Here is an 18,586-nt window from a genome sequence, read left to right as displayed (position 1 = left end):
AAAGACCACTGAGATATCAATTTGATTTTTGGGGGGGGGAGGTGCTGCGGGAAGGGACGACATTGAATGTTAACACAAAATAAGAGAAGAAACAAGCTAAATTTGTTTTCTGAGACTGGGAATTAACCTTTATTCCAGCTGTCTTTGCAAGAGCAAAACATCCAAAGCATTTTCAAATCATATTATTACCTTAGCGCATTGTGTTTTTATTTTCAGCAAATGCTGATATTTTGTCAGTTTTAAAAGTCATATTTTGGATATTGTTCTAGTGAACAATATAAGTATCTTTTATTTTACTTGTTATGGTTTTTTTGGCACCCACTAGCCGCTGATATTGTGTTAAGAGATTAAGTTCTGATCCTGCAATAGAGTTTTGCCCAAAGTGCACGGTGATCATGGGTTTTTTTTTTACTGTGTGGTCCTGTATGGTGGTATGTAGCATGTCCACTGTCATCTGCTTGAATCGTCAGCCTGCATCTTGTAATCTTCTCTGTTTTTGTCCCTTTCTAGAAGCAGAGGAACTATACCAGAAAAGGGTCTTGACCATAACTGGCATCTGCATTGCCCTCCTTGTAGTTGGCATCATGTGTGTTGTGGCCTACTGCAAAACCAAGTAAACTTTTCTCTTCCTTTTTATCTCTATGATTATCCCTAAGGGCTTTATACCACAAACCCGCACAGCTGAACATAACGCTAACTGCCCAGGAGTAGTCCCATTGGACAGTTGTGGGGTGATAGTCAGTGCCTGATTGAAACCTGCCATAGGCTTGCATTGTTGATTCACACCATTGCTATGTGATGGCCACGTATGTAAGCATGATGATTTCATCATGCAAAGTCAATGTGTGTTTATCTAAATTCAAATGTAAGTGACAAAATTGGAATCGGTACACTCAGATTAAATACTGGCAGATACAAATCTCACTCAATAGTGGGTGAAAGTATACTAATTTTATTGTGATATTAGAAGTACAATTATATATAATTGTATTTCTAATATCATACCTGGGATGATATCAAAGGGCTTTGCAAACATTAATTTATTAACTAATCCTCCCAATTAGAATGTGATTCAAACTAACTTTACTGATCTGTTCATTCCTTTTTTGTCACATGTTCATAATTCCCATGGGAATCATGATGGGACAACAGAGCCCAGCTTTTTAACACTGTAATGTGGGTTTTAGGGACTAGAAGTAAAAAGATCAGACTAGTTTGTAAGTATCTGAGAACAAGATCAGTGGCTGTAGGAACTTGGAAATCCAAAAGACTAAAGGATTGAATTTGATGTATAGACATGTGCTGTTAAATTCTGTAATGTCTCTGTAAATTATGGGGCTAATGTAAAAAATTTAGGAGCAAGTCCCAGTGAAAGTCAATAGGACTTGTGCTGTCAAATTATTTTGCTGCTTTTATAAAACTCTTCTAATTGTACCTACCAAACACTAAAATAAAGTATTGTACGTCTACCACATTTGCACAAAGCTGATGTTCCATTAGATTTGCTCTTCTAGGACTTGATCCAAAACTCACTGAAACCAATGGACAGTGGGGTTTGGATCAGGCTTCTAACCTACAGCTTTTTAAATATACACATCCTAAAATACCTCTCTAGAGCAGCCTGGAATCCAAACCAGCCCTTGACAATCAGGAGGGGCAGGAGATATTGGGAATTGCTGTCAGCGGCCTGCGAAATATTTTTAAAGCACTTGATGAGTGTGAAAAGGGGACTGATAGGTTAAGCCCTCCAAATGTAGCAGTGGAGTCATGCTAGCATTTGGATATGCTCAGTGTGCTCCCTCCTCCCACATCCTGTCTTTAGCAAAACCCCACATGGGTTTGAAAAGAATACATAAGAAAAGAAAGATCTAGAAATGCCTGGGCATCTTTGCAAATGACACTGCTGATGGAGTGTGAAGACGACATCTAACAGCGAATCTTTAATTCCGAAGTGTTCTATCTGCACAGCAATTAAATTAATGAAGAGACGTCGCAAAACCACATTAGGTTTCCCATTACTCTTTCCTCTCAGCTTCCTTTTGCAATTTCTTTTTACTTAATGTCCTTTAAATGCAAGAAGAATGACACATTTGCAAAATGCGCCCAGCTATATTTCTGAAGGTGAAAAGTAGCACAGACTCATAGGGCCATATTCTCACATGGTGCAAATTGGCAGAATTCCACTGACTTTAGTGGAGCTATGCCATTTATACCAGCTAAGAATCTGACCCCTAAATTATGAATCTAAGCCTGTTTAGGACCCGCCTACACTACAAATACAGCTGAGTCAGGTGTCCTAGTTACCATACAGCTATCCACTAACACGGTTCCAGGTTCTAGCGTAGATGCGACCTGAATCATGTTCCCTAACTTGCCTAAAGTCGTGTGCATTGGAATTGTGTAGTAATCATATCTCCTGACTCTGCTGTATTTGTAGTGCATCCAGGAAACCTATGCTACATCTTGCCCTCACCAGTGCAGGAGGAGTGGAAATCAGTGGTTTTCAACCGCGGACCCCTATGTTTAAGATTTCCAAAGGGGTCTGCACGTCCATTGGAAATTTTTTTAGGGGTCCGCAAATGACAAAAAGGTTGAAAACCACTGCACTAAATTATAACAAAAACCAAAATGTGCCTCCAGTAATTCATGCAAAAATATTAAAATGCACAGTGTACAGTAACTCATTCTTTGCATTCAAGCTTCCTTGATCACAGCATCTTTTAAGAAGCTTCAGCTTCTTATTTTCCTTTTTTGCCAAGCCTGGAATATCCTCCCTTGATTTCTGAAAAGGGTTGAAAATAACATGGTTATATCCTGCAGTATCTTATCCTGCTAAAATATCTACACTTCTGTAGACAGCTTTGGGAACTGTAGGTACTATAGGCAAAACCCTATATACTCTGGACCTAAATTTTACACTCAATTCCCTGGGTTCTGCAGCACTATCACGGAAATTCTGCAGTACCTTCAAACAAATTTGGAGGATATTTATAAATTAAGTATGAAATTGAATAACAGTTGTAATACTGTAGTCCTGATATATTTTATACTGCAGTTTCAGTTTTTGGTGTGCTATAGATTTTGTACTGGCAGCTTGTTATTAGCCCATAGAAGTGTTCATAGATGGTTTAGCAGCTGAGCAGGGGACATCAAGGTTGTGGTCTAAGCAGAGGAGTCCGAGGCATTTTGAGATAGTGGCAGAAACACAAAAGTTGGATGTTTTTGTCAAAACAGCAGTGAACCTATTAACAGTGTTGACATCAATGTGACAATCACTAGGTTTCAGAGTTAACGTTCCATTTACATAAATGAGGCAGTTCACACCTCTCAGAGCTGTCAGGGTGTCCACATACTTAGGCCAACCTTACTTCATCTGTTAGCACTTCATTAATATTTTCAAGATTTCCTCTGCAACCATAAAGACTCTAAAGATATTTTTACGTGAAAGCTTGAATTGTAGAGCACAGTTCTGTGGTGGGGGGAGAATTCCATGGCAAATTCTGTAGCTGCACTGTCCCAGAACACACAGTATGAAACACTGGGCTACCTCCTGTCTTGACTGAGAAAAGTCATCACAGTAACACATTGCTAGCTGCAAGGCTTGCGGAACAGGTACAGGACTGGAGGGCTCACGGTGAACAGCCACTGCAGGATGCATGTTGCTGCTCTTCTGAACAGGATCTGCTGCTGCCAGTGCAAAGCATTTAGCTGTTGTTTGTAACATGGGTGTTCCCTGGCTCGGCTCCTAGACCCATAGGATGTGTTATAGATGAATTGTTTCCAGCATGTCCATCCAGCCCATGCTATCAAACCCGTAAGCAGCCTGCATGGTACCATATTGCATTTACATGTCAAGCAAAGGCAGAAGTACATCCACTGTGTTTTGTGGTTTGATGCATAGTTATGAGGAGTGGCAGCTCAGTACAGTAGAGGGGAACCAAGCTATATATAAGTCAGTGCATTGTAAAATCCAGAATGTCACCTAGTCAGTCTGATCTTCAGAAGAGAACTGCTTCTGAAATGGAGTAAGTTTTGGAAGTGGATCTCCTCCTCTCCCACCTTTCCCTGTCCTTCTGCAACTCCTTCACTCCCACACACACCTTCCCCAGCTCTGCCAGCGCTTTTCACCCTGCTGTTAGGAATTGCTCGGAGACCCTCAACAATGGGCATGGGCTGACAATAAAGTGCTTCCATCATGCTGGGTGGCGCAGCTGCCTCTCTTTCATCTATTAAAACCATTTCCCTCTTTCCCACACAGGAAGCAACGGAAAAAGTTGCATGAGCGTCTTAGGCAGAGCCTTCGCTCTGAGCAGAACAACATGGTGAACATGGCCAATGGGCCCCACCGTCCCAATCCACCGCCCGAAAACGTCCAGCTGGTCAATGTAGGTAGCCGTTGCATTTATCTGAGGGCCTTTCAACTGCTGGCTGCTAAAAATGAATGATCAGGGTTTCCAGGAATGTGGGATTTCTCCACCAAGAAATGATTAGACACTTTTTAAGAAATGATTCTAATGTACAGTAAATTCAGAGCATTTTCATGGACAACCATTTCAGAAGAACATTGGATGTCAGTCACTAGATCGCTCTGTGTCGGAGGCTGAGATGTTAGAATACCAGCCTTAGCAGAAGAAACTCAGAGCTCATAGCAACGGTACTGTAAGGAAGCATGTCTTTGGAGAGGTTTCTCTACAAATAATGTACCAAGTGGATATTTAATCTTCCTGGTGTGGACTAGCCTAACTGCCAGTTGGTAGATTGTGATGCTTTTTGTTTTGTAGTCACCAGGTTACGGTCAAACCCATTTTCTTGTTCCTCAAGCCAGCAAAGGCTGGTGAATGTTGCTCACCCGGGGCCCAAAATAAATATCTGAAAAAATGTGTGTGTGTGTGTGTGTGTGTGTGTGTGCGTGTGTGCGCAGATGTGCTGTACGTTCCCCGTGTAAACCTGAGATACGTCTGTTTCTTCAGCAGTATGTATCTAAACATGTAATATCCAGCGAACACGTCATTGAGAGAGAGACAGAGACGTCATTTTCCACAAGTCACTACACCTCGACAACGCATCACTCCACCACTGTCACCCAGACGCCCAGCCATAGGTACCAGAATGAGAAAACAAACCTCCCTGCCTAAGGAGAAACTGGTGTTGGATGTCAGTTCTGCCACCATTGCATAAAGCAGATGCATAAAAATGCACTGGTCACGGGGTTTTAATCTAAAGATGTATGAGACTTAACATCCTGCCACCGAAACTAATTATCTTCCTCGGAGTTTACTAAGACGAATGATTGTGTGGAGTTCCATTACTGGTACTGTGAATTTTAATACACACAAATTGCTGAATCGGGGCGATACTGTGTATTCTTGGAGATACTGTGAGATCACTTAGCATGGCTCTAGCTCAGGGGTTCTCAAACTTCATCACTACATGACCCCAGAAGGGAGGACCAAAGCCTGAGCCTAACCGGGCCCCTCTGCCCCAGCCCAAGGAGACCTGTATCCTGAGCCCCACCACTCAGGGCTGAAGCCAAAGCCTGAGCCCCACAACTCACAGTCCCCAGCAAGTCTAACACCAGCCCTGGCGACCCCATTAAAACGGGTCCCGCTGGGGTCCCAATCCACAGTTTGAGAAGCTAATGACTGGAAAAGTCTTTTCCCCCCCCTAACTTAACCACCCACTGGTATTCACAGAAATAAAACCATCTTGTCATTTGTAGGATAGCAGAGTTCACACCAACTAGGGTCTTCGATTGCCATAAACTGGTATGGCGTTTAACAGGCATATCCCAAGCTGCATGTAGCCCTTGCTTTCCCATTGTTAAACTTCCATTAGCTTGCTTTCTCCTGTTCTGAATTTAAAGTAAAAGCTCTCTCTCTCCTCTTTCCCCCTCTCCTCCATCAGTTGGAGTAACGGTCAGACTGAAAGCATTATCTCGGAAAGCCACTCGGTGCTTGTGAGTTCTTCCGTAGAGAACAGCAGGCACCCGAGCCCAGCAGGACCCAGAGGACGCCTCGGCGGCATAGGAGGTCCACGAGATTGCAACAGCTTCCTGAGGCATGCAAGAGAGACTCCTGACTCCTACCGAGATTCACCTCACAGCGAAAGGTACTACGAGAAATTAATTTTGCTTCCTCTAGCTGCCAGGGCAAGATGGGCTTGAAGAGATTCAGAGTGAATCCTCGTGCCTGAGGACCACAAAGAAAATTCCGTTTCTTTAGAAAATGTTCCTCCTTATTCATAAAATGTGCCGAGCAGTGCCCCATTAATCTTCCTTCTTCGCTTCCTTCCTCTTCTTGTCCTGGCTCATGGCTACTGGGCATTAGTTCACATACATACAAGACCTAATTGGCCAGAGGTTCTCTCGCATATGAAGCTAGAAAAAGAGATCAAAGGGGAGACTTTTACTTAGTTCTGTTTCTCGGTTGCTTCCTGCACTCAAGTAAGGCAGCCTATGGAGTTTATGAGAGACAAAAGAGGAAGATAAAGAGGATTGATTGATTGATCCACTGGGGGAGAGATTTTTCAAAAGCACCTATGTACCTTAGGAGCACAAGCCCCTTTGTCTTTCAGTGAGATTTCTGCTCCTAAACCCCTTAGGTGCTTTTGAACAACCCCCCCCCCCCCCCCGGTGTGTTTGTAAGTGAAAGCAGGGCTAGAACTGAAACCGGGTAGGGTGACTGACACTACTGGAGTGTCGGCAGCCTACGTACACAGGAGAGAGAGAGGCAAAAGGGGAAACTGAACGAATAGTTACAATGCCTGTGAAGCGCTGTCGTTCTCGTCATTATAGGAGCACAGGAGAGCCCCACTCAGGATCTTTTGTGTGAGGCATTGCACTGTACAGACATGTACAGAGACAGAGTCCCTGCCTCCAGGAGCTTACAATTGGAAAGGACGAGTGGCATATGAAGGAGTGCGGGAGGGGCATACTGTCAAGTACAAACTATTTCTTTATACACTGTTGTGTTTGCAACTTTGAAAAATAATTATAAAGACATTAAGTTAGCACCAGCTAGCCCCGTCGGCCCTTTAAGCCCTCATAGGCAGCCCTAACTTAACACTGAGTGTGGTCATACAGTTCTATGGGTTAGGATATAAGAAAAATTAGAACAAACCATTGTTAGACCAGCTCTCTGAGTGTTATGAATTCACAGGGGCGGTTTAACTGCCTGTCTGTGGTAGCATTAATGTGCCAAATAAGCATAATCAAAGAAGTTCTTGAGTTGTGCAGGAGACACTTTCATGAGTCAAAAAGTAGCGTGTGCAAATGACAGCAGAAGCCATACATCCTGCACTGGTTCTTACAGAGAGAGGAGCTGGCTAAGGTAGGGAAGCGTGAATAATGGACATGAGCTCTATGAATGTAGCATGTAGGAAGGCAAAACATAGCTAATGCTGGGTCATTACTAGCTGTCGCATTATTGTGAAAAAACTGCCTGTAATTTTACTCTGGAATTTAGCTTTCAATAAATGCAGCGTCTAGCAACCCCAAAATCAGGGAACCAGCTATGGCCCTGATCCAGCAGAGCACTTAAGCACGTGCTTAACTTTAATCATGTGAGTAGTCCTGTTAATATTGATGGGCTCACTCGAGTGTAAAATTAAGCATGTTGTGATGGGTTCAACTCACCACTGTGGCGCCGCCTGCTGGCCATCCTGGGAATTAGCTCAGGGTTGCCAGTGCGCCATTCTCAGGTGGTGTCTCGCCCATCATCACTCCTGTCTCTGCATCCAGAACGCACATCACTCCCCAGATCACGTCATCCTCTTCTGGACACAGCCCTCCGGCTGTGCCCCACTCAGTTCTTTTCCCCCTTCCAGGGGACCAACAGTTCTTCGACCAACCACTTGCCTCAGTGGCAGTCTGCAGTCCAGGTTCTAGACACTCATCTCAGAGGCAGATTGCAGTCCATGCACTGACCACTTTGCTCATGGGCCAGTGTGGGAAATAGGGGGAAGCCTGGCCCTGCCCACTGACCCAGGGACCCTATAGCCAGCAGCCACGTACTGCCCCTCCTCCAGCTCTGCCATCTCCTTCCCTGGGCTACTTCCCTACAGCCCTAGCACCTCCTCTGCGCTTGTATCAGGGCCCCAGTTTGGCAGCCGTCAGCCTGGAGCTTCCTCCTACTCCGCTGACCCTGCCCAGCACTGCTCTGTCCATGGTACTCCAGCCTTCTAAGCAGCCAGTCCTCCTCCCTCAAACTCCAGGGAGTGACTGCCTCTGCTCTGCTCAGCAGCCCCTTCTTATATGCGCCAGTCCGGCCCTCATTGGCTGTTCCAATAAAGCTTCTCCTGACTGGCTGTCTCTACAAGCCTTTTCTTTATTGGCTGCCTCCTGTGCAGCCTCCCCAGGTTGGCTTTAACCCCTTACATACCAGTGAGGGGCAGCCACCCCATCAAACATGTGCTTAAGTGCTTTACTGGATTAGGGCCTATAGCAGCAAATATTGTATTCTGTACCATCTACGGGCTATATGGATTGTACTCCCAAGTTCGTGCAGATAAAATAATCATTAGTATAGCATATTTGATCTTCTGGGTGAGAAGAGAGGATGTTGTTTGCACTGCCCTTCTGGAGTGTCTAGGTAACCCCGGGCAGCATTTTGACACATTAGCAAGCTTTTTGGGTATATATCGCTTCATTCTAACGAGGAGAAAGAGGGCACCACATCTCCAAACATTGCATTTCCTGCAAATAACATTCCAGGGGGAAATACAGGGTGCATTTTTACAATAAATCACCAGTGGCCCAAACCTGTGCCTTATGTGACCATGAACCCTGGGTGTTAAACTAGGCCTCATCTATCTTCAGCCTGCAGGAAATAAATGGCAAATTATTTCTGGGAGATGGGTGGGGGAGAGAGAGAGAGACTCTAAATTAAAGCTGAATTGGAACCATAAAAAAACCGGTTAAAATAAAAATGAAGATTCCCTTCTCCTCTAAGACTTTGCTGCGCAGGGAGTTAATGAGACAAGAATATATTCCTTCCACGCTCTGATCTCTAAGGTAAACCTGAGTCACATCTTAATTTTACTTTAAAAGCTAAATGAAGGTTGAGGACCAGCTCCTCAGCTAATGCATGTTGGCCTGGCTCCATTGAAGTCCATGGAGCGACACCAGTTTACACCTGCTGGGCACCCACCTAGTATTCAGTGGAACATATTTGCTGCATCTCACACCAGAGAAGCTTGTAGAAACCATCTCGGTGGCTGACCTAAGATCTGGTCTACACACTGTGATACAGCAGGGCCAGAGAGCAGCAGGAGTGGTCGATGGGAGGTATATAAACCCTAGGCTGATCAAGGCCTTATTCCCTGTGGACTACGGAAAGGTTACTACAGGGTAATTGGAGCACCTGGAGCCAATTAAGGCCCCACCCAAGACCTAATAAAAAAACCCTGCTTCAGTCAGGCAGAGAGAATGAAGAAGAGCTGACTAGAGTATGAAGGAGTATTGCTGTTAGCCAGAGGACCAGGGGAAGGGAAACCCTGCCCAAGCAGAGCAGAGGGACTCCCCTGGCACAGAGGACTGAGGGAAACCCTACCCAAGGGGAGAGAGGGAAAGCAGCCCGCAAAGCTGAAAGGGCTGGGACCCAGGATAGGAGAGCGGACGTGGGTCCCTTCCCCGCTCCCCTCTCTCGCCCACCGAGGCACTAGCAGAGCCCACAACGCCCAAGAATAGGGGCAAGGGGCGGCGCCCTGGCCCACCACACCAAGAAAAAGTGCAGGACCCATCACAGTAGCACTGGCCATTTTCCACAACTCAAAGTGATTTGTGTTGATTTCATTAAACCACTGCATCTCTGTGTGTGGATCCTCTTATATAAGTTTAAACCTGGATTCTATCCATCTAGTTTATGTCGGTAAATTTACAGGCACACGCTAAACTGATACACCCAGTTTTAAACCCGTATAATTGTCATGGGAACATATGACATAGGGCTGGAAAGGACCTCCTGGGTCATCTAGACCAGTCCCCTCCTGTGACAGGAAACTCCATCATATAATCCCATTCACAAACATATCACATGCCATCCAGGTGTATCTCTATCCGTGCGTCAATACACAACGTTGGACCGGTTTAACTAAACCAAATGAAGTGAAACTTCCTGTCAGCAGCACTTGTTGGGTGGAAGGGTCTATCCCTTCAGCACCAGTTATAGAAAGATTGAATAGAACAGAGAGCTCCTGAATATAAGGAAAAAGAGGGAATGATTTAATTCTGTTATTCGACACACACACCTATTCGTTCCTCTCTGGTCTCACGGTGGCCAACTTGATTCATTGCCACAAACGGTTACAGCTGTCGTTTTTTCCCTAGAAACAAAGGGCAGATGTAAATCAGCAGAGCACCACTGAAATCCATGAAACTATACCCGTTTACTACAGCTGAGAGTCTAACCCAATTTCCCCTCCTTCCAATTATCCTGCTGTGTTTAATCAAGGGGAATATGCAGAACTGAGTCATGCTTTGGATAACAATTTTGTATTTAGACTGATTTTGACAATTTCAGACTCAGATAACTATTCACCAATTAAAAATAAAATGCACTTATCAGCAGTAGGCCTGTAACTTGTAAAGACGAGGGTATGTCTTAAATTTGGGTACAATTGAAATTCAAGCTGGTGAAGTGCAGGGAAAGGAAAAACAGGCAAAACCAAACAATGTTAAATGTCATGCTGGGCACTGTGCCTTTGATCAGACATTTTGAGCCAGATCCTCAGCTGGGGTGAATTAGCCTGGCTTCCCTGAGTGCAGGGGAACTACACTGATTTACACCAACAGAGGATCTGGCCCTTTGTCTTTCTTGTTTGAACGTCAGTAGGACTTTTGTTTTAAGGGACGGCTGCCTACCTGGCAGCTTAGCTCCATTTATAAAAATCACCTTCAACTGCTAACCTTTCCCAGAAGGATACCAAGGGACACTGAGTACATTCTCTAGAGGGACCATTAATACTGAGCCAAACCGTCCTTTGTGTCGGCTCTTGTTTCCACACAGGGGACAGGAAATGCTATGTGTTTTGATTTCTGAAGCTGTTGCCGGGTCATTCTGTCAAGGGGCTGGCTCCTCATGCCCCCACAGAACTGGCAAGGAGATTGTGTGCAGCGGGGGGAAGGTGTGTCCTGAAAAAAGACCTTACACGGATCATATTCCACGTAAGGAACAGCTGCCATTTTAAAATGCTATTTTACGCATTTAAAAGCCAGCTCAATGCTCTAAGACAGGATGGTTTCTCCAGGGGTCAGCACGCAGATGCTTCCACTGAACAAGGTGGAGATTCCAGTTCATTTTGGAAACTCAGGCCCGATATGTTCTAACATTAGGGGTCCACCTAAGTACTCTGGTTCCAATTCTGATGGAACTACTGTCACTGTAAAGAACTACTTAATCAACATGAGTAAAGGTGGCAAAATCTGCCCCTCTGTTTTTACCAGAGATATGCAGGCTCAAGCTTCAGATAGCCTCAGCTCTGCTCATTTTAGTTCTTTTTCCCTGCTCATTCCCTCAAGTCCCAGACATGGGGCAAATGTTTTCTGGAACAACAAACACTACAATTTTTATAAACTACTTGCAACTGCATTGTGTTTCTTTCATCTCCTGCTCCCTCACTCCTGTCGCTGGACTCGCCAAAGAACTGAAAATACTTCCCCTGCTCTTCCAATAACCTTGCACCTCTGGTTTCATCAAATTCATCTCCTCTCTCACTTTTCCCCATAAGCACAAAAGCATTCTAAGCTAACACACCATGTGGCTAATAATATTGGGAATGTCTGTCTGTCAGGTGCATTGATTATGGGAGCACTGACAAAGGCTGCTGCGTTTTTCAGTGATGGCCTAAATGAAAAGCAGTATGCATGCCCTACTGCCAGGATTATCCCTGCACGCAGCTACGTGCACATGTCAGATCCACCGCTCGCATGCATGCATGCAACATCCAGTGGGCAGGTGCAAGACAAGCGCATGCAAAAATATATCTTGACAATTGCATGCATTAGAAAATGAATTCCTTTATTCCCAAGGGTATCTCACGTGACATCACAAACGTGGGACACGGATAATATGGCAATGATTTAGAATCATAGAATATAAGGGTTGGAAGGGACCCCAGAAGGTCATCTAGTCCAACCCCCTGCTCGAAGCAGGACCAATTCCCAGTTAAATCATCCCAGCCAGGGCTTTGTCAAGCCTGACCTTAAAAACCTCTAAGGAAGGAGATTCTACTTGATTTGTTCCTCAAAGATGGCCTTTCTTATGTTTTCTCTTATGTTTATTCCTTCTCCACCTTTATGGGGCCTTTTTGTATGTGTTCTTATTCAGGTATGTATCAGCTATGACCACACCGGCTCGCATGTCACCTGTTGATTTCCACACTCCAAGTTCTCCAAAGTCCCCCCTTTCAGAAATGTCTCCACCGGTATCCAGCTTAACTGTATCTGTCCCTTCTGTGGCGGTCAGTCCCTTTATGGAAGAGGAGAGGCCTCTGCTCCTGGTGACGCCACCTCGGTTACGGGAGAAGTATGACCATCACATTCAGCAGTTCAACTCCTTCCACCACAATCCCGCCCATGAGAGCAACAGTCCGCCACCTAGTCCTCTGAGGATAGTAGAGGACGAGGAATATGAAACCACACAGGAGTATGAGCCAGCACAAGAGCCCCCAAAGAAACTAGTCAACAGCCGGAGGGCAAAAAGAACAAAGCCCAACGGCCACATTTCCAACAGATTAGAAGTGGACACCGACACAAGCTCTGAGAGCAGTAGCTCTGAGAGTGAAACAGAAGATGAAAGAATAGGTGAGGATACACCTTTCCTGAGCATACAGAACCCCATGGCAACCAGCCTAGAGCCAGCCACTGCATACCGACTGGCTGACAGCAGGACTAACCCAACTAGCCGGTTCTCCACACAGGAAGAATTACAAGCAAGGTTGTCCAGTGTAATAGCTAATCAAGACCCTATTGCTGTATAAAACATAAACAAAACGCATAGATTCACATGTAAAACTTTATTTTATATAATGAAGTATTCCACCTTTAAATTAAACAATTTATTTTATTTTAGCAAATTCCACTAATAGAAAACAGGAGGGGGAAAAAAACTTTTATAAATTAAATATATGTATGTACAAAGGTGTTATGTGCCATATGTAGCAATTTTTTACAGTATTTCAAAAATGAGAAAGATATCAATGGTGCCTTTATGTTATGTTATGTTGAGAGCAAGTTTTGTACTGTTACAGTAATTGCTGTTCCACGGTATTTTGCAGAACCTTCCGACCTTCAATTCTCCTGGCTTTTTTGTGCATTGCATTATGGTAACTGGATGTATGACTGGCAAGAATTGCAAAAGTCCCTATGTTTGCTTGTAGTAGACCCCCGCCCCCAATCACAATACCCTAGAATGGCATACCCACCAACAAAACAATACTGTTTTCTTCTATAAGAGGTTTTATTTGCTTTCCGTATCTGAAAGGAGTTGTGTCTGCTCTCTTCCGGCCAACAGGTTTGCTTCATTGGGCACTGGAATAATAGTACATCAAACAGCGTGCTACTGTTAATGACAGCAGGATAACAAAAATTGCATTAAATAATGTTACATATTGGAAAGAGAGTAATGCTGTGATTTTAAACTGAGTATGTTATTAATCAGAAATCAGCTTGTACTCACTAGGAACTGTCATTACATTTTTTCCAGATATTAATTGTCCTAGTTATCCCTTAGAAAATGGGCTCAGAGTAGCAAAGGCTGTGAACCCAGGACTTGACAAAAGAACAAGATTTCTATTCGCTTAAGTTACTGGAAAAAATACACCCGGTGTCTGTAACCAGACAAGGAAAAGAACTAGCTGGGGAAAAAAGCCACTAATAAAAGTGCAGCCATTTTTACCCGTATTTTTAATGTTGATTTTTAATAGACAAGTGAGTCTTTGTTTCCAAGGGGACACGGTGAGAAAAAAACAACAGGAAACCTGTAACAATGTCTACTCTGTGACTCGTTGGAGCTGCGATTAGAGTGAGAGTCATCCTTGCACATAGAAAGGACGTGCAGCCAAATCAATTTGCTGAATAGCTAAACAGAGCCCTGGTGGGAAAGGCACAGCGGAAGAATCACTGAGTTCATATCTGGTGACCTGATTTTTTTAATAGTTCTATGAAAAAGCCCATTTCTGTAGACAAACACGCTGCGCCGTTTAGCCCCACAATGTGCACGGGTGTTTGTGCATTAGAATCTTTGACTGGTCATAGGCAAGTGTGGGATCGATACTGGAGTTATTGCACCCTTTCAGACAGAAGCAAATTGCCTCTTTTGCACCAAATTCTGATCAGTTTAGTGGGGTGGCCCCCTCATTTGATTTTGATTTTACATTCAGCTGGCACAATGCAGACTCAGGACTGATGTAAATAGCAAGCATTCTGCATGGACCCCTGGGAGTACGAATAGGAGAACATCAGTGCTGTGAGCATTGCTGATCCTAAATAGGAGCCATTTCAGGACAACAAAAATTTCAGCCGTGATTTACTCTTGGGGCCACATCCCGATCCCACTTACACGGGTGTAAATCAGAATATATCAAGGCGATTATGCCAGATATACACCAGTGGAACTAAGGTCGCAATTCAGCAAACCTCTAAGCACATGCTTATCTTTAGCATTTGCTCAAGTCCCATTGACATCAGTAAGACATGAGTAAAGTTAAGCAGACGCTGAAGTGCTTTGCTGAACAGGTTGGACAGCTCATTCAGGGTCTAAAAGCAGCATCTGGCCTATTGTGGTAAATGAAACTGCTCAGTACTCTGGATGAAGGCGGGGAGCTACAGTACTGTGTTATCAAAGCAGACAACGTCAGCTTCACTTTTGCTTTGAGATGAAAGTACTTAGCCGTCTGATCAAGCAGCCTGAGATCTTAGGACAGCAGGGAAATGGTGACAAGATTAAAGGGAGAATCTTTCTGATGGAAGGGAAAGCAAGGGCAGGTGATTTTCAGTGAAAGGGCTCAGGCAGTGGGCTCAGTCGTACTTGCATATCGCTGCGCATTTAAAAAGCATATGGGAGACTGCAGAGTTTTTAATTAATGTGTTACCAAGACTCATATTCCTTCCCAGTTTTCCCTCTTCTTTTGTATGCATTGCTGTATTTTCACTGTGCTTAACCACTGTCTTTGTATTGCATCTACACACAACCAGGGCCCTGTGTAAATTCTGGATGCCGTGCGCTCATTTCATGTTAGTCATTATTGCTGTTGGCAGTGTGGGAGAGCTAGTGGTCTCAGCAGAGACCAGGACCCCATTTTGCTAGGAACTATACAAGCACATAGTAAGACGAAGTGGCTGGGGTTTTCAAAGAGGCCTAAGTGGTTTAGGAACAAAAGTCTTATTGACTGTCAATGGGACTTGTGCTCCCAAGTCACTTAGGTGCTTTTGAAAATCCAACCCAGTCCTGCCCCAATGAGCTTACTAAATAGACTAGATGGCCAAAGGGTGGGAGGGGAAAGAGAGGGAAAGTGACCTGCCCAAGGCTGCACCACTGGGAATAGAGCCCCAATCTCCTGGGTCCACATTCAGTGCCCCATCCACTGAAGCATGCCATGTCTTGGTGACCTCTGTGGCTTTTCACAGATTAATCGGGGGGGGAGTGGGGCTGATCACATGAAAGCAGAGTAAATTACTTATAACACTGAAAGTATTATCAAAGATTACAGAAGAGCACTACAAAATGGAAGTCCGTGCCTTGTGCATGTGGGACACCTGGGGAAATCTGTTATATTCTTCTGATTGCATTGTCAAGTTCTCAAGCCAAAGGAGCTGCCCCAGTGTACAGGTGGAGTAAGGCACAACAGAGCATGAGCCCTGAGAGCTTTAAGCTGGGGTTTTCAGAGATGCGTGTGCTCAATGAGTGTCAATGGGAGTTGGCTGCCTAACTCCCTTAGACGCCTTTGGAAATCCCAGCAAAAACCAAACGTGTGTTAAGTCAGTAGAGTTACCCTGGTTTTGCACCAGTGTAACATAGCAGAATTTGGCCCCTTGCATGAGCCACATTAGAAATATGCACTGAGAATGGTAGGACCTAGCTCTGCACAGTCTGAGATGAGGTTAACGAACCAGTAACCTGGCTAGCCCTGACACTGTTGTGGCCTGTTGCCTCCTGGAGATGGGCTTCAGCCTGCAAGAGGTGCCTGGCTAGCCCTGACACTGTTGTGGCCTGTTGCCTCCTGGAGATGGGCTTCAGCCTGCAAGAGGTGCTGAGCAATCCCTGGACCTGCTGCTCACCTCGCAGGACTGAGGGGGAGGAAACTCAACTCTCAGCATTAGAGCAAACATGTTTTCCGGTGGCAGGCCAAGTCATCTCTTGGGGCCATTTGCTGCACTCTTTGTACTATTGGGGTCCCTTTAACAATGTGCAACCCCCTGGCAGCCTCACTGTCCCTCTGCTAAAACTCACAGTAAGTGCAACAGCAGTCCGAGGGGGAACGAAGACTCGGTGGCTGTAAAATGACCCTGATTTCCATGACCATGACATTTACCCCAGCAGGACGTATTTATACTAAGCAGTTTTGCATTTTGGGAAATTCTGCATGATTAGAGGATCCCGTCGGGGTGAACAATGGAAAGTGGTGTGTAAAATGTGGGGGCCTGATCCTCAGCTGGTATAAATCAGTGCAGTACCATAGCTGCTGATTTACACTTGCTGAGAATCTGGCCCTGTATCCTCACATTTGTGTTTTCCCCCATCTCCCACCTCATCCGGCAAAATTTCTCCCTGGGTGTGAAAGGACCATCATTTCGCTTTGCTTTGCCATGGAAACAATAAAACTTTCTTTCCTTGCTCTTGTTTCATGACAATGAAGCATCGTCTCCTGTTTTCATCCAGCGACTATATCTTTGTACAGATTACAAACCATTACTCGTGCATTCAGAATAGCAAACTTGTACCTGCTAAAAGGGCATGTCGCCCACTGGCAAACATAAGCAAAGCCTGTTCTCTGTCTTCGATACTGGCTAGATTCCATCAGCCACACTGACTTCCAGTGAGAAGAGCACCTATGAAATGCTGCAGAGAAATGCAGACAAAGAAAATGGCCACATATCATTATTTTAATGATATATTCTGTTGTAAATACATCTTGTACATACTTGAATGTTTTCCTCCATCATTTATTGTCTTTCTGAGTTACGTGTCAATGATGCTCTCTCAATTCCTTGTGTAACACTGTAAATACCATAATGTCCTTTATTATTTATACTTAGGCATTTAACACAGAGAGAGTTGGCTTCGTATTATTTGAAGATATATGTCAAAAATAGGTTTTGTTTTCCTTTTGCTTTAAAATTATCATGTATCCTCTTGTTTCTCTTTTCCTTTAAAAAAATAATTTATTGTTGAGAAGAGAGGATTGTATCTGTAATGAAACTGTTCAAAGAATGCACCCTGGAAGGCCGTAAGGTACTGATAAACTAAAGAATTTATTATCCCCATTTGGAAGCAAGGAGCAAGTGTTGATTTATTTAAGGGTTCCGTTGCAGTAAAAGAGGTGCTGGAATAAACTGCTGCTGTGTGGGGCTGGCACAGTGGCTCAGCAGACTCCGTCAGTCCTGTCAGGCTCCCTGGCCCAGATACGACTCTCCAGCGACAACCTTGTCTAGCGCCAACATTTGTTTTGGTGAGTTACGTGGTCATTTGGGCCTGATTTTTCTCTCGTGTCCTAATTTCTGGAGTCGAGTTTGCCATCCCATCCTCTGACTCCTTTGTTCCTAGAGATTGCGGGTCTAATTGCTGCTGAGCAGTTTGGCGTAGACCAGGGTTCAATAATGATTTTCAAAGAAAGTAAAAAAGGAAGAAAGAAATTCTCCAGTGTCATGTCTCACGTGTCCTTAATGGCTCAACTGAAAGACGAACAGGTGACTTGGAGTGGAGCAGCAAAATAATATAGATGGAAAGATTTTTGGATATGAAATTTAAGACACTCCCGCATCAATACGTTGCTCGTTTAATAGCAATTCCTGGTCCAGTTTTGTCAATCTTTCTTCCAAGGAAAGTGTCCCAATTTTTGTGTTGGGTTCCTTCTCTACTTTGTTTCTTTGAGGCTGTGTTGCTGTCAGCTGGAGCATTCAAGCCAAGGTTTAAAAGTGCTCACAGTCGGGGCTGGATTTTCTAAAGACCTGATTTTTGTTTGTTGTTTTACGTATTGTTGTAGCACCTAAGAGCCCCAGCACGGATCAGGACTCTAGAGAGCAGTGATACTCAGATCTTAGTGGGTCAGGAGCCAAATTAACGATCCACATTCCCCAAAGGAGCCACAGGAGTGTAAATTCATTGTTTCATTTATATATATATATATATTTCATTTATATATATCATAGAATTATAGAATATCAGGGTTGGAAGGGACCCCTGAAGGTCATCTAGTCCAACCCCCTGCTCGAAGCAGGACCAATTCCCAGTTAAATCATCCCAGCCAGGGCTTTGTCAAGCCTGACCTTAAAAACCTCTAAGGAAGGAGATTCTACCACCTCCCTAGGTAACGCATTCCAGTGTTTCACCACCCTCATAGTGAAAAAGTTTTTCCTAATATCCAACCTAAA

General features: G+C 44.4%; 1 protein-coding gene across 15 annotated transcripts in view; it reads left to right on the top strand.

Annotated features, from left to right (window-relative positions):
- NRG1 (neuregulin 1) overlaps positions 1-17,479 on the top strand; it is a 763,523-nt gene extending 746,044 nt beyond the window's left edge. For 13 of the 15 annotated variants that reach the window (XM_048851616.2, XM_048851621.2, XM_075128909.1 and 10 more), the window contains 5 exons: positions 511-613; positions 4,259-4,385; positions 4,971-5,101; positions 5,905-6,108; positions 12,324-17,479. In XM_048851616.2, the coding sequence (XP_048707573.1) occupies positions 511-613; positions 4,259-4,385; positions 4,971-5,101; positions 5,905-6,108; positions 12,324-12,975 (1,217 nt within the window). In that variant the 3' untranslated portion in view covers positions 12,976-17,479. The remainder of the gene's footprint in view (positions 1-510; positions 614-4,258; positions 4,386-4,970; positions 5,102-5,904; positions 6,109-12,323) is intronic. The other 2 variants (XR_007356891.2, XM_048851611.2) reach the window with 2 other exon arrangements.
- Positions 17,480-18,586: the final 1,107 nt, after the last annotated feature.

This window comes from Caretta caretta, chromosome 5, assembly GCF_965140235.1.
Source record: "Caretta caretta isolate rCarCar2 chromosome 5, rCarCar1.hap1, whole genome shotgun sequence".
Lineage (NCBI taxonomy): Eukaryota > Metazoa > Chordata > Testudines > Cheloniidae > Caretta > Caretta caretta.
This window is presented reverse-complemented; position numbering and strand designations above follow the sequence as displayed.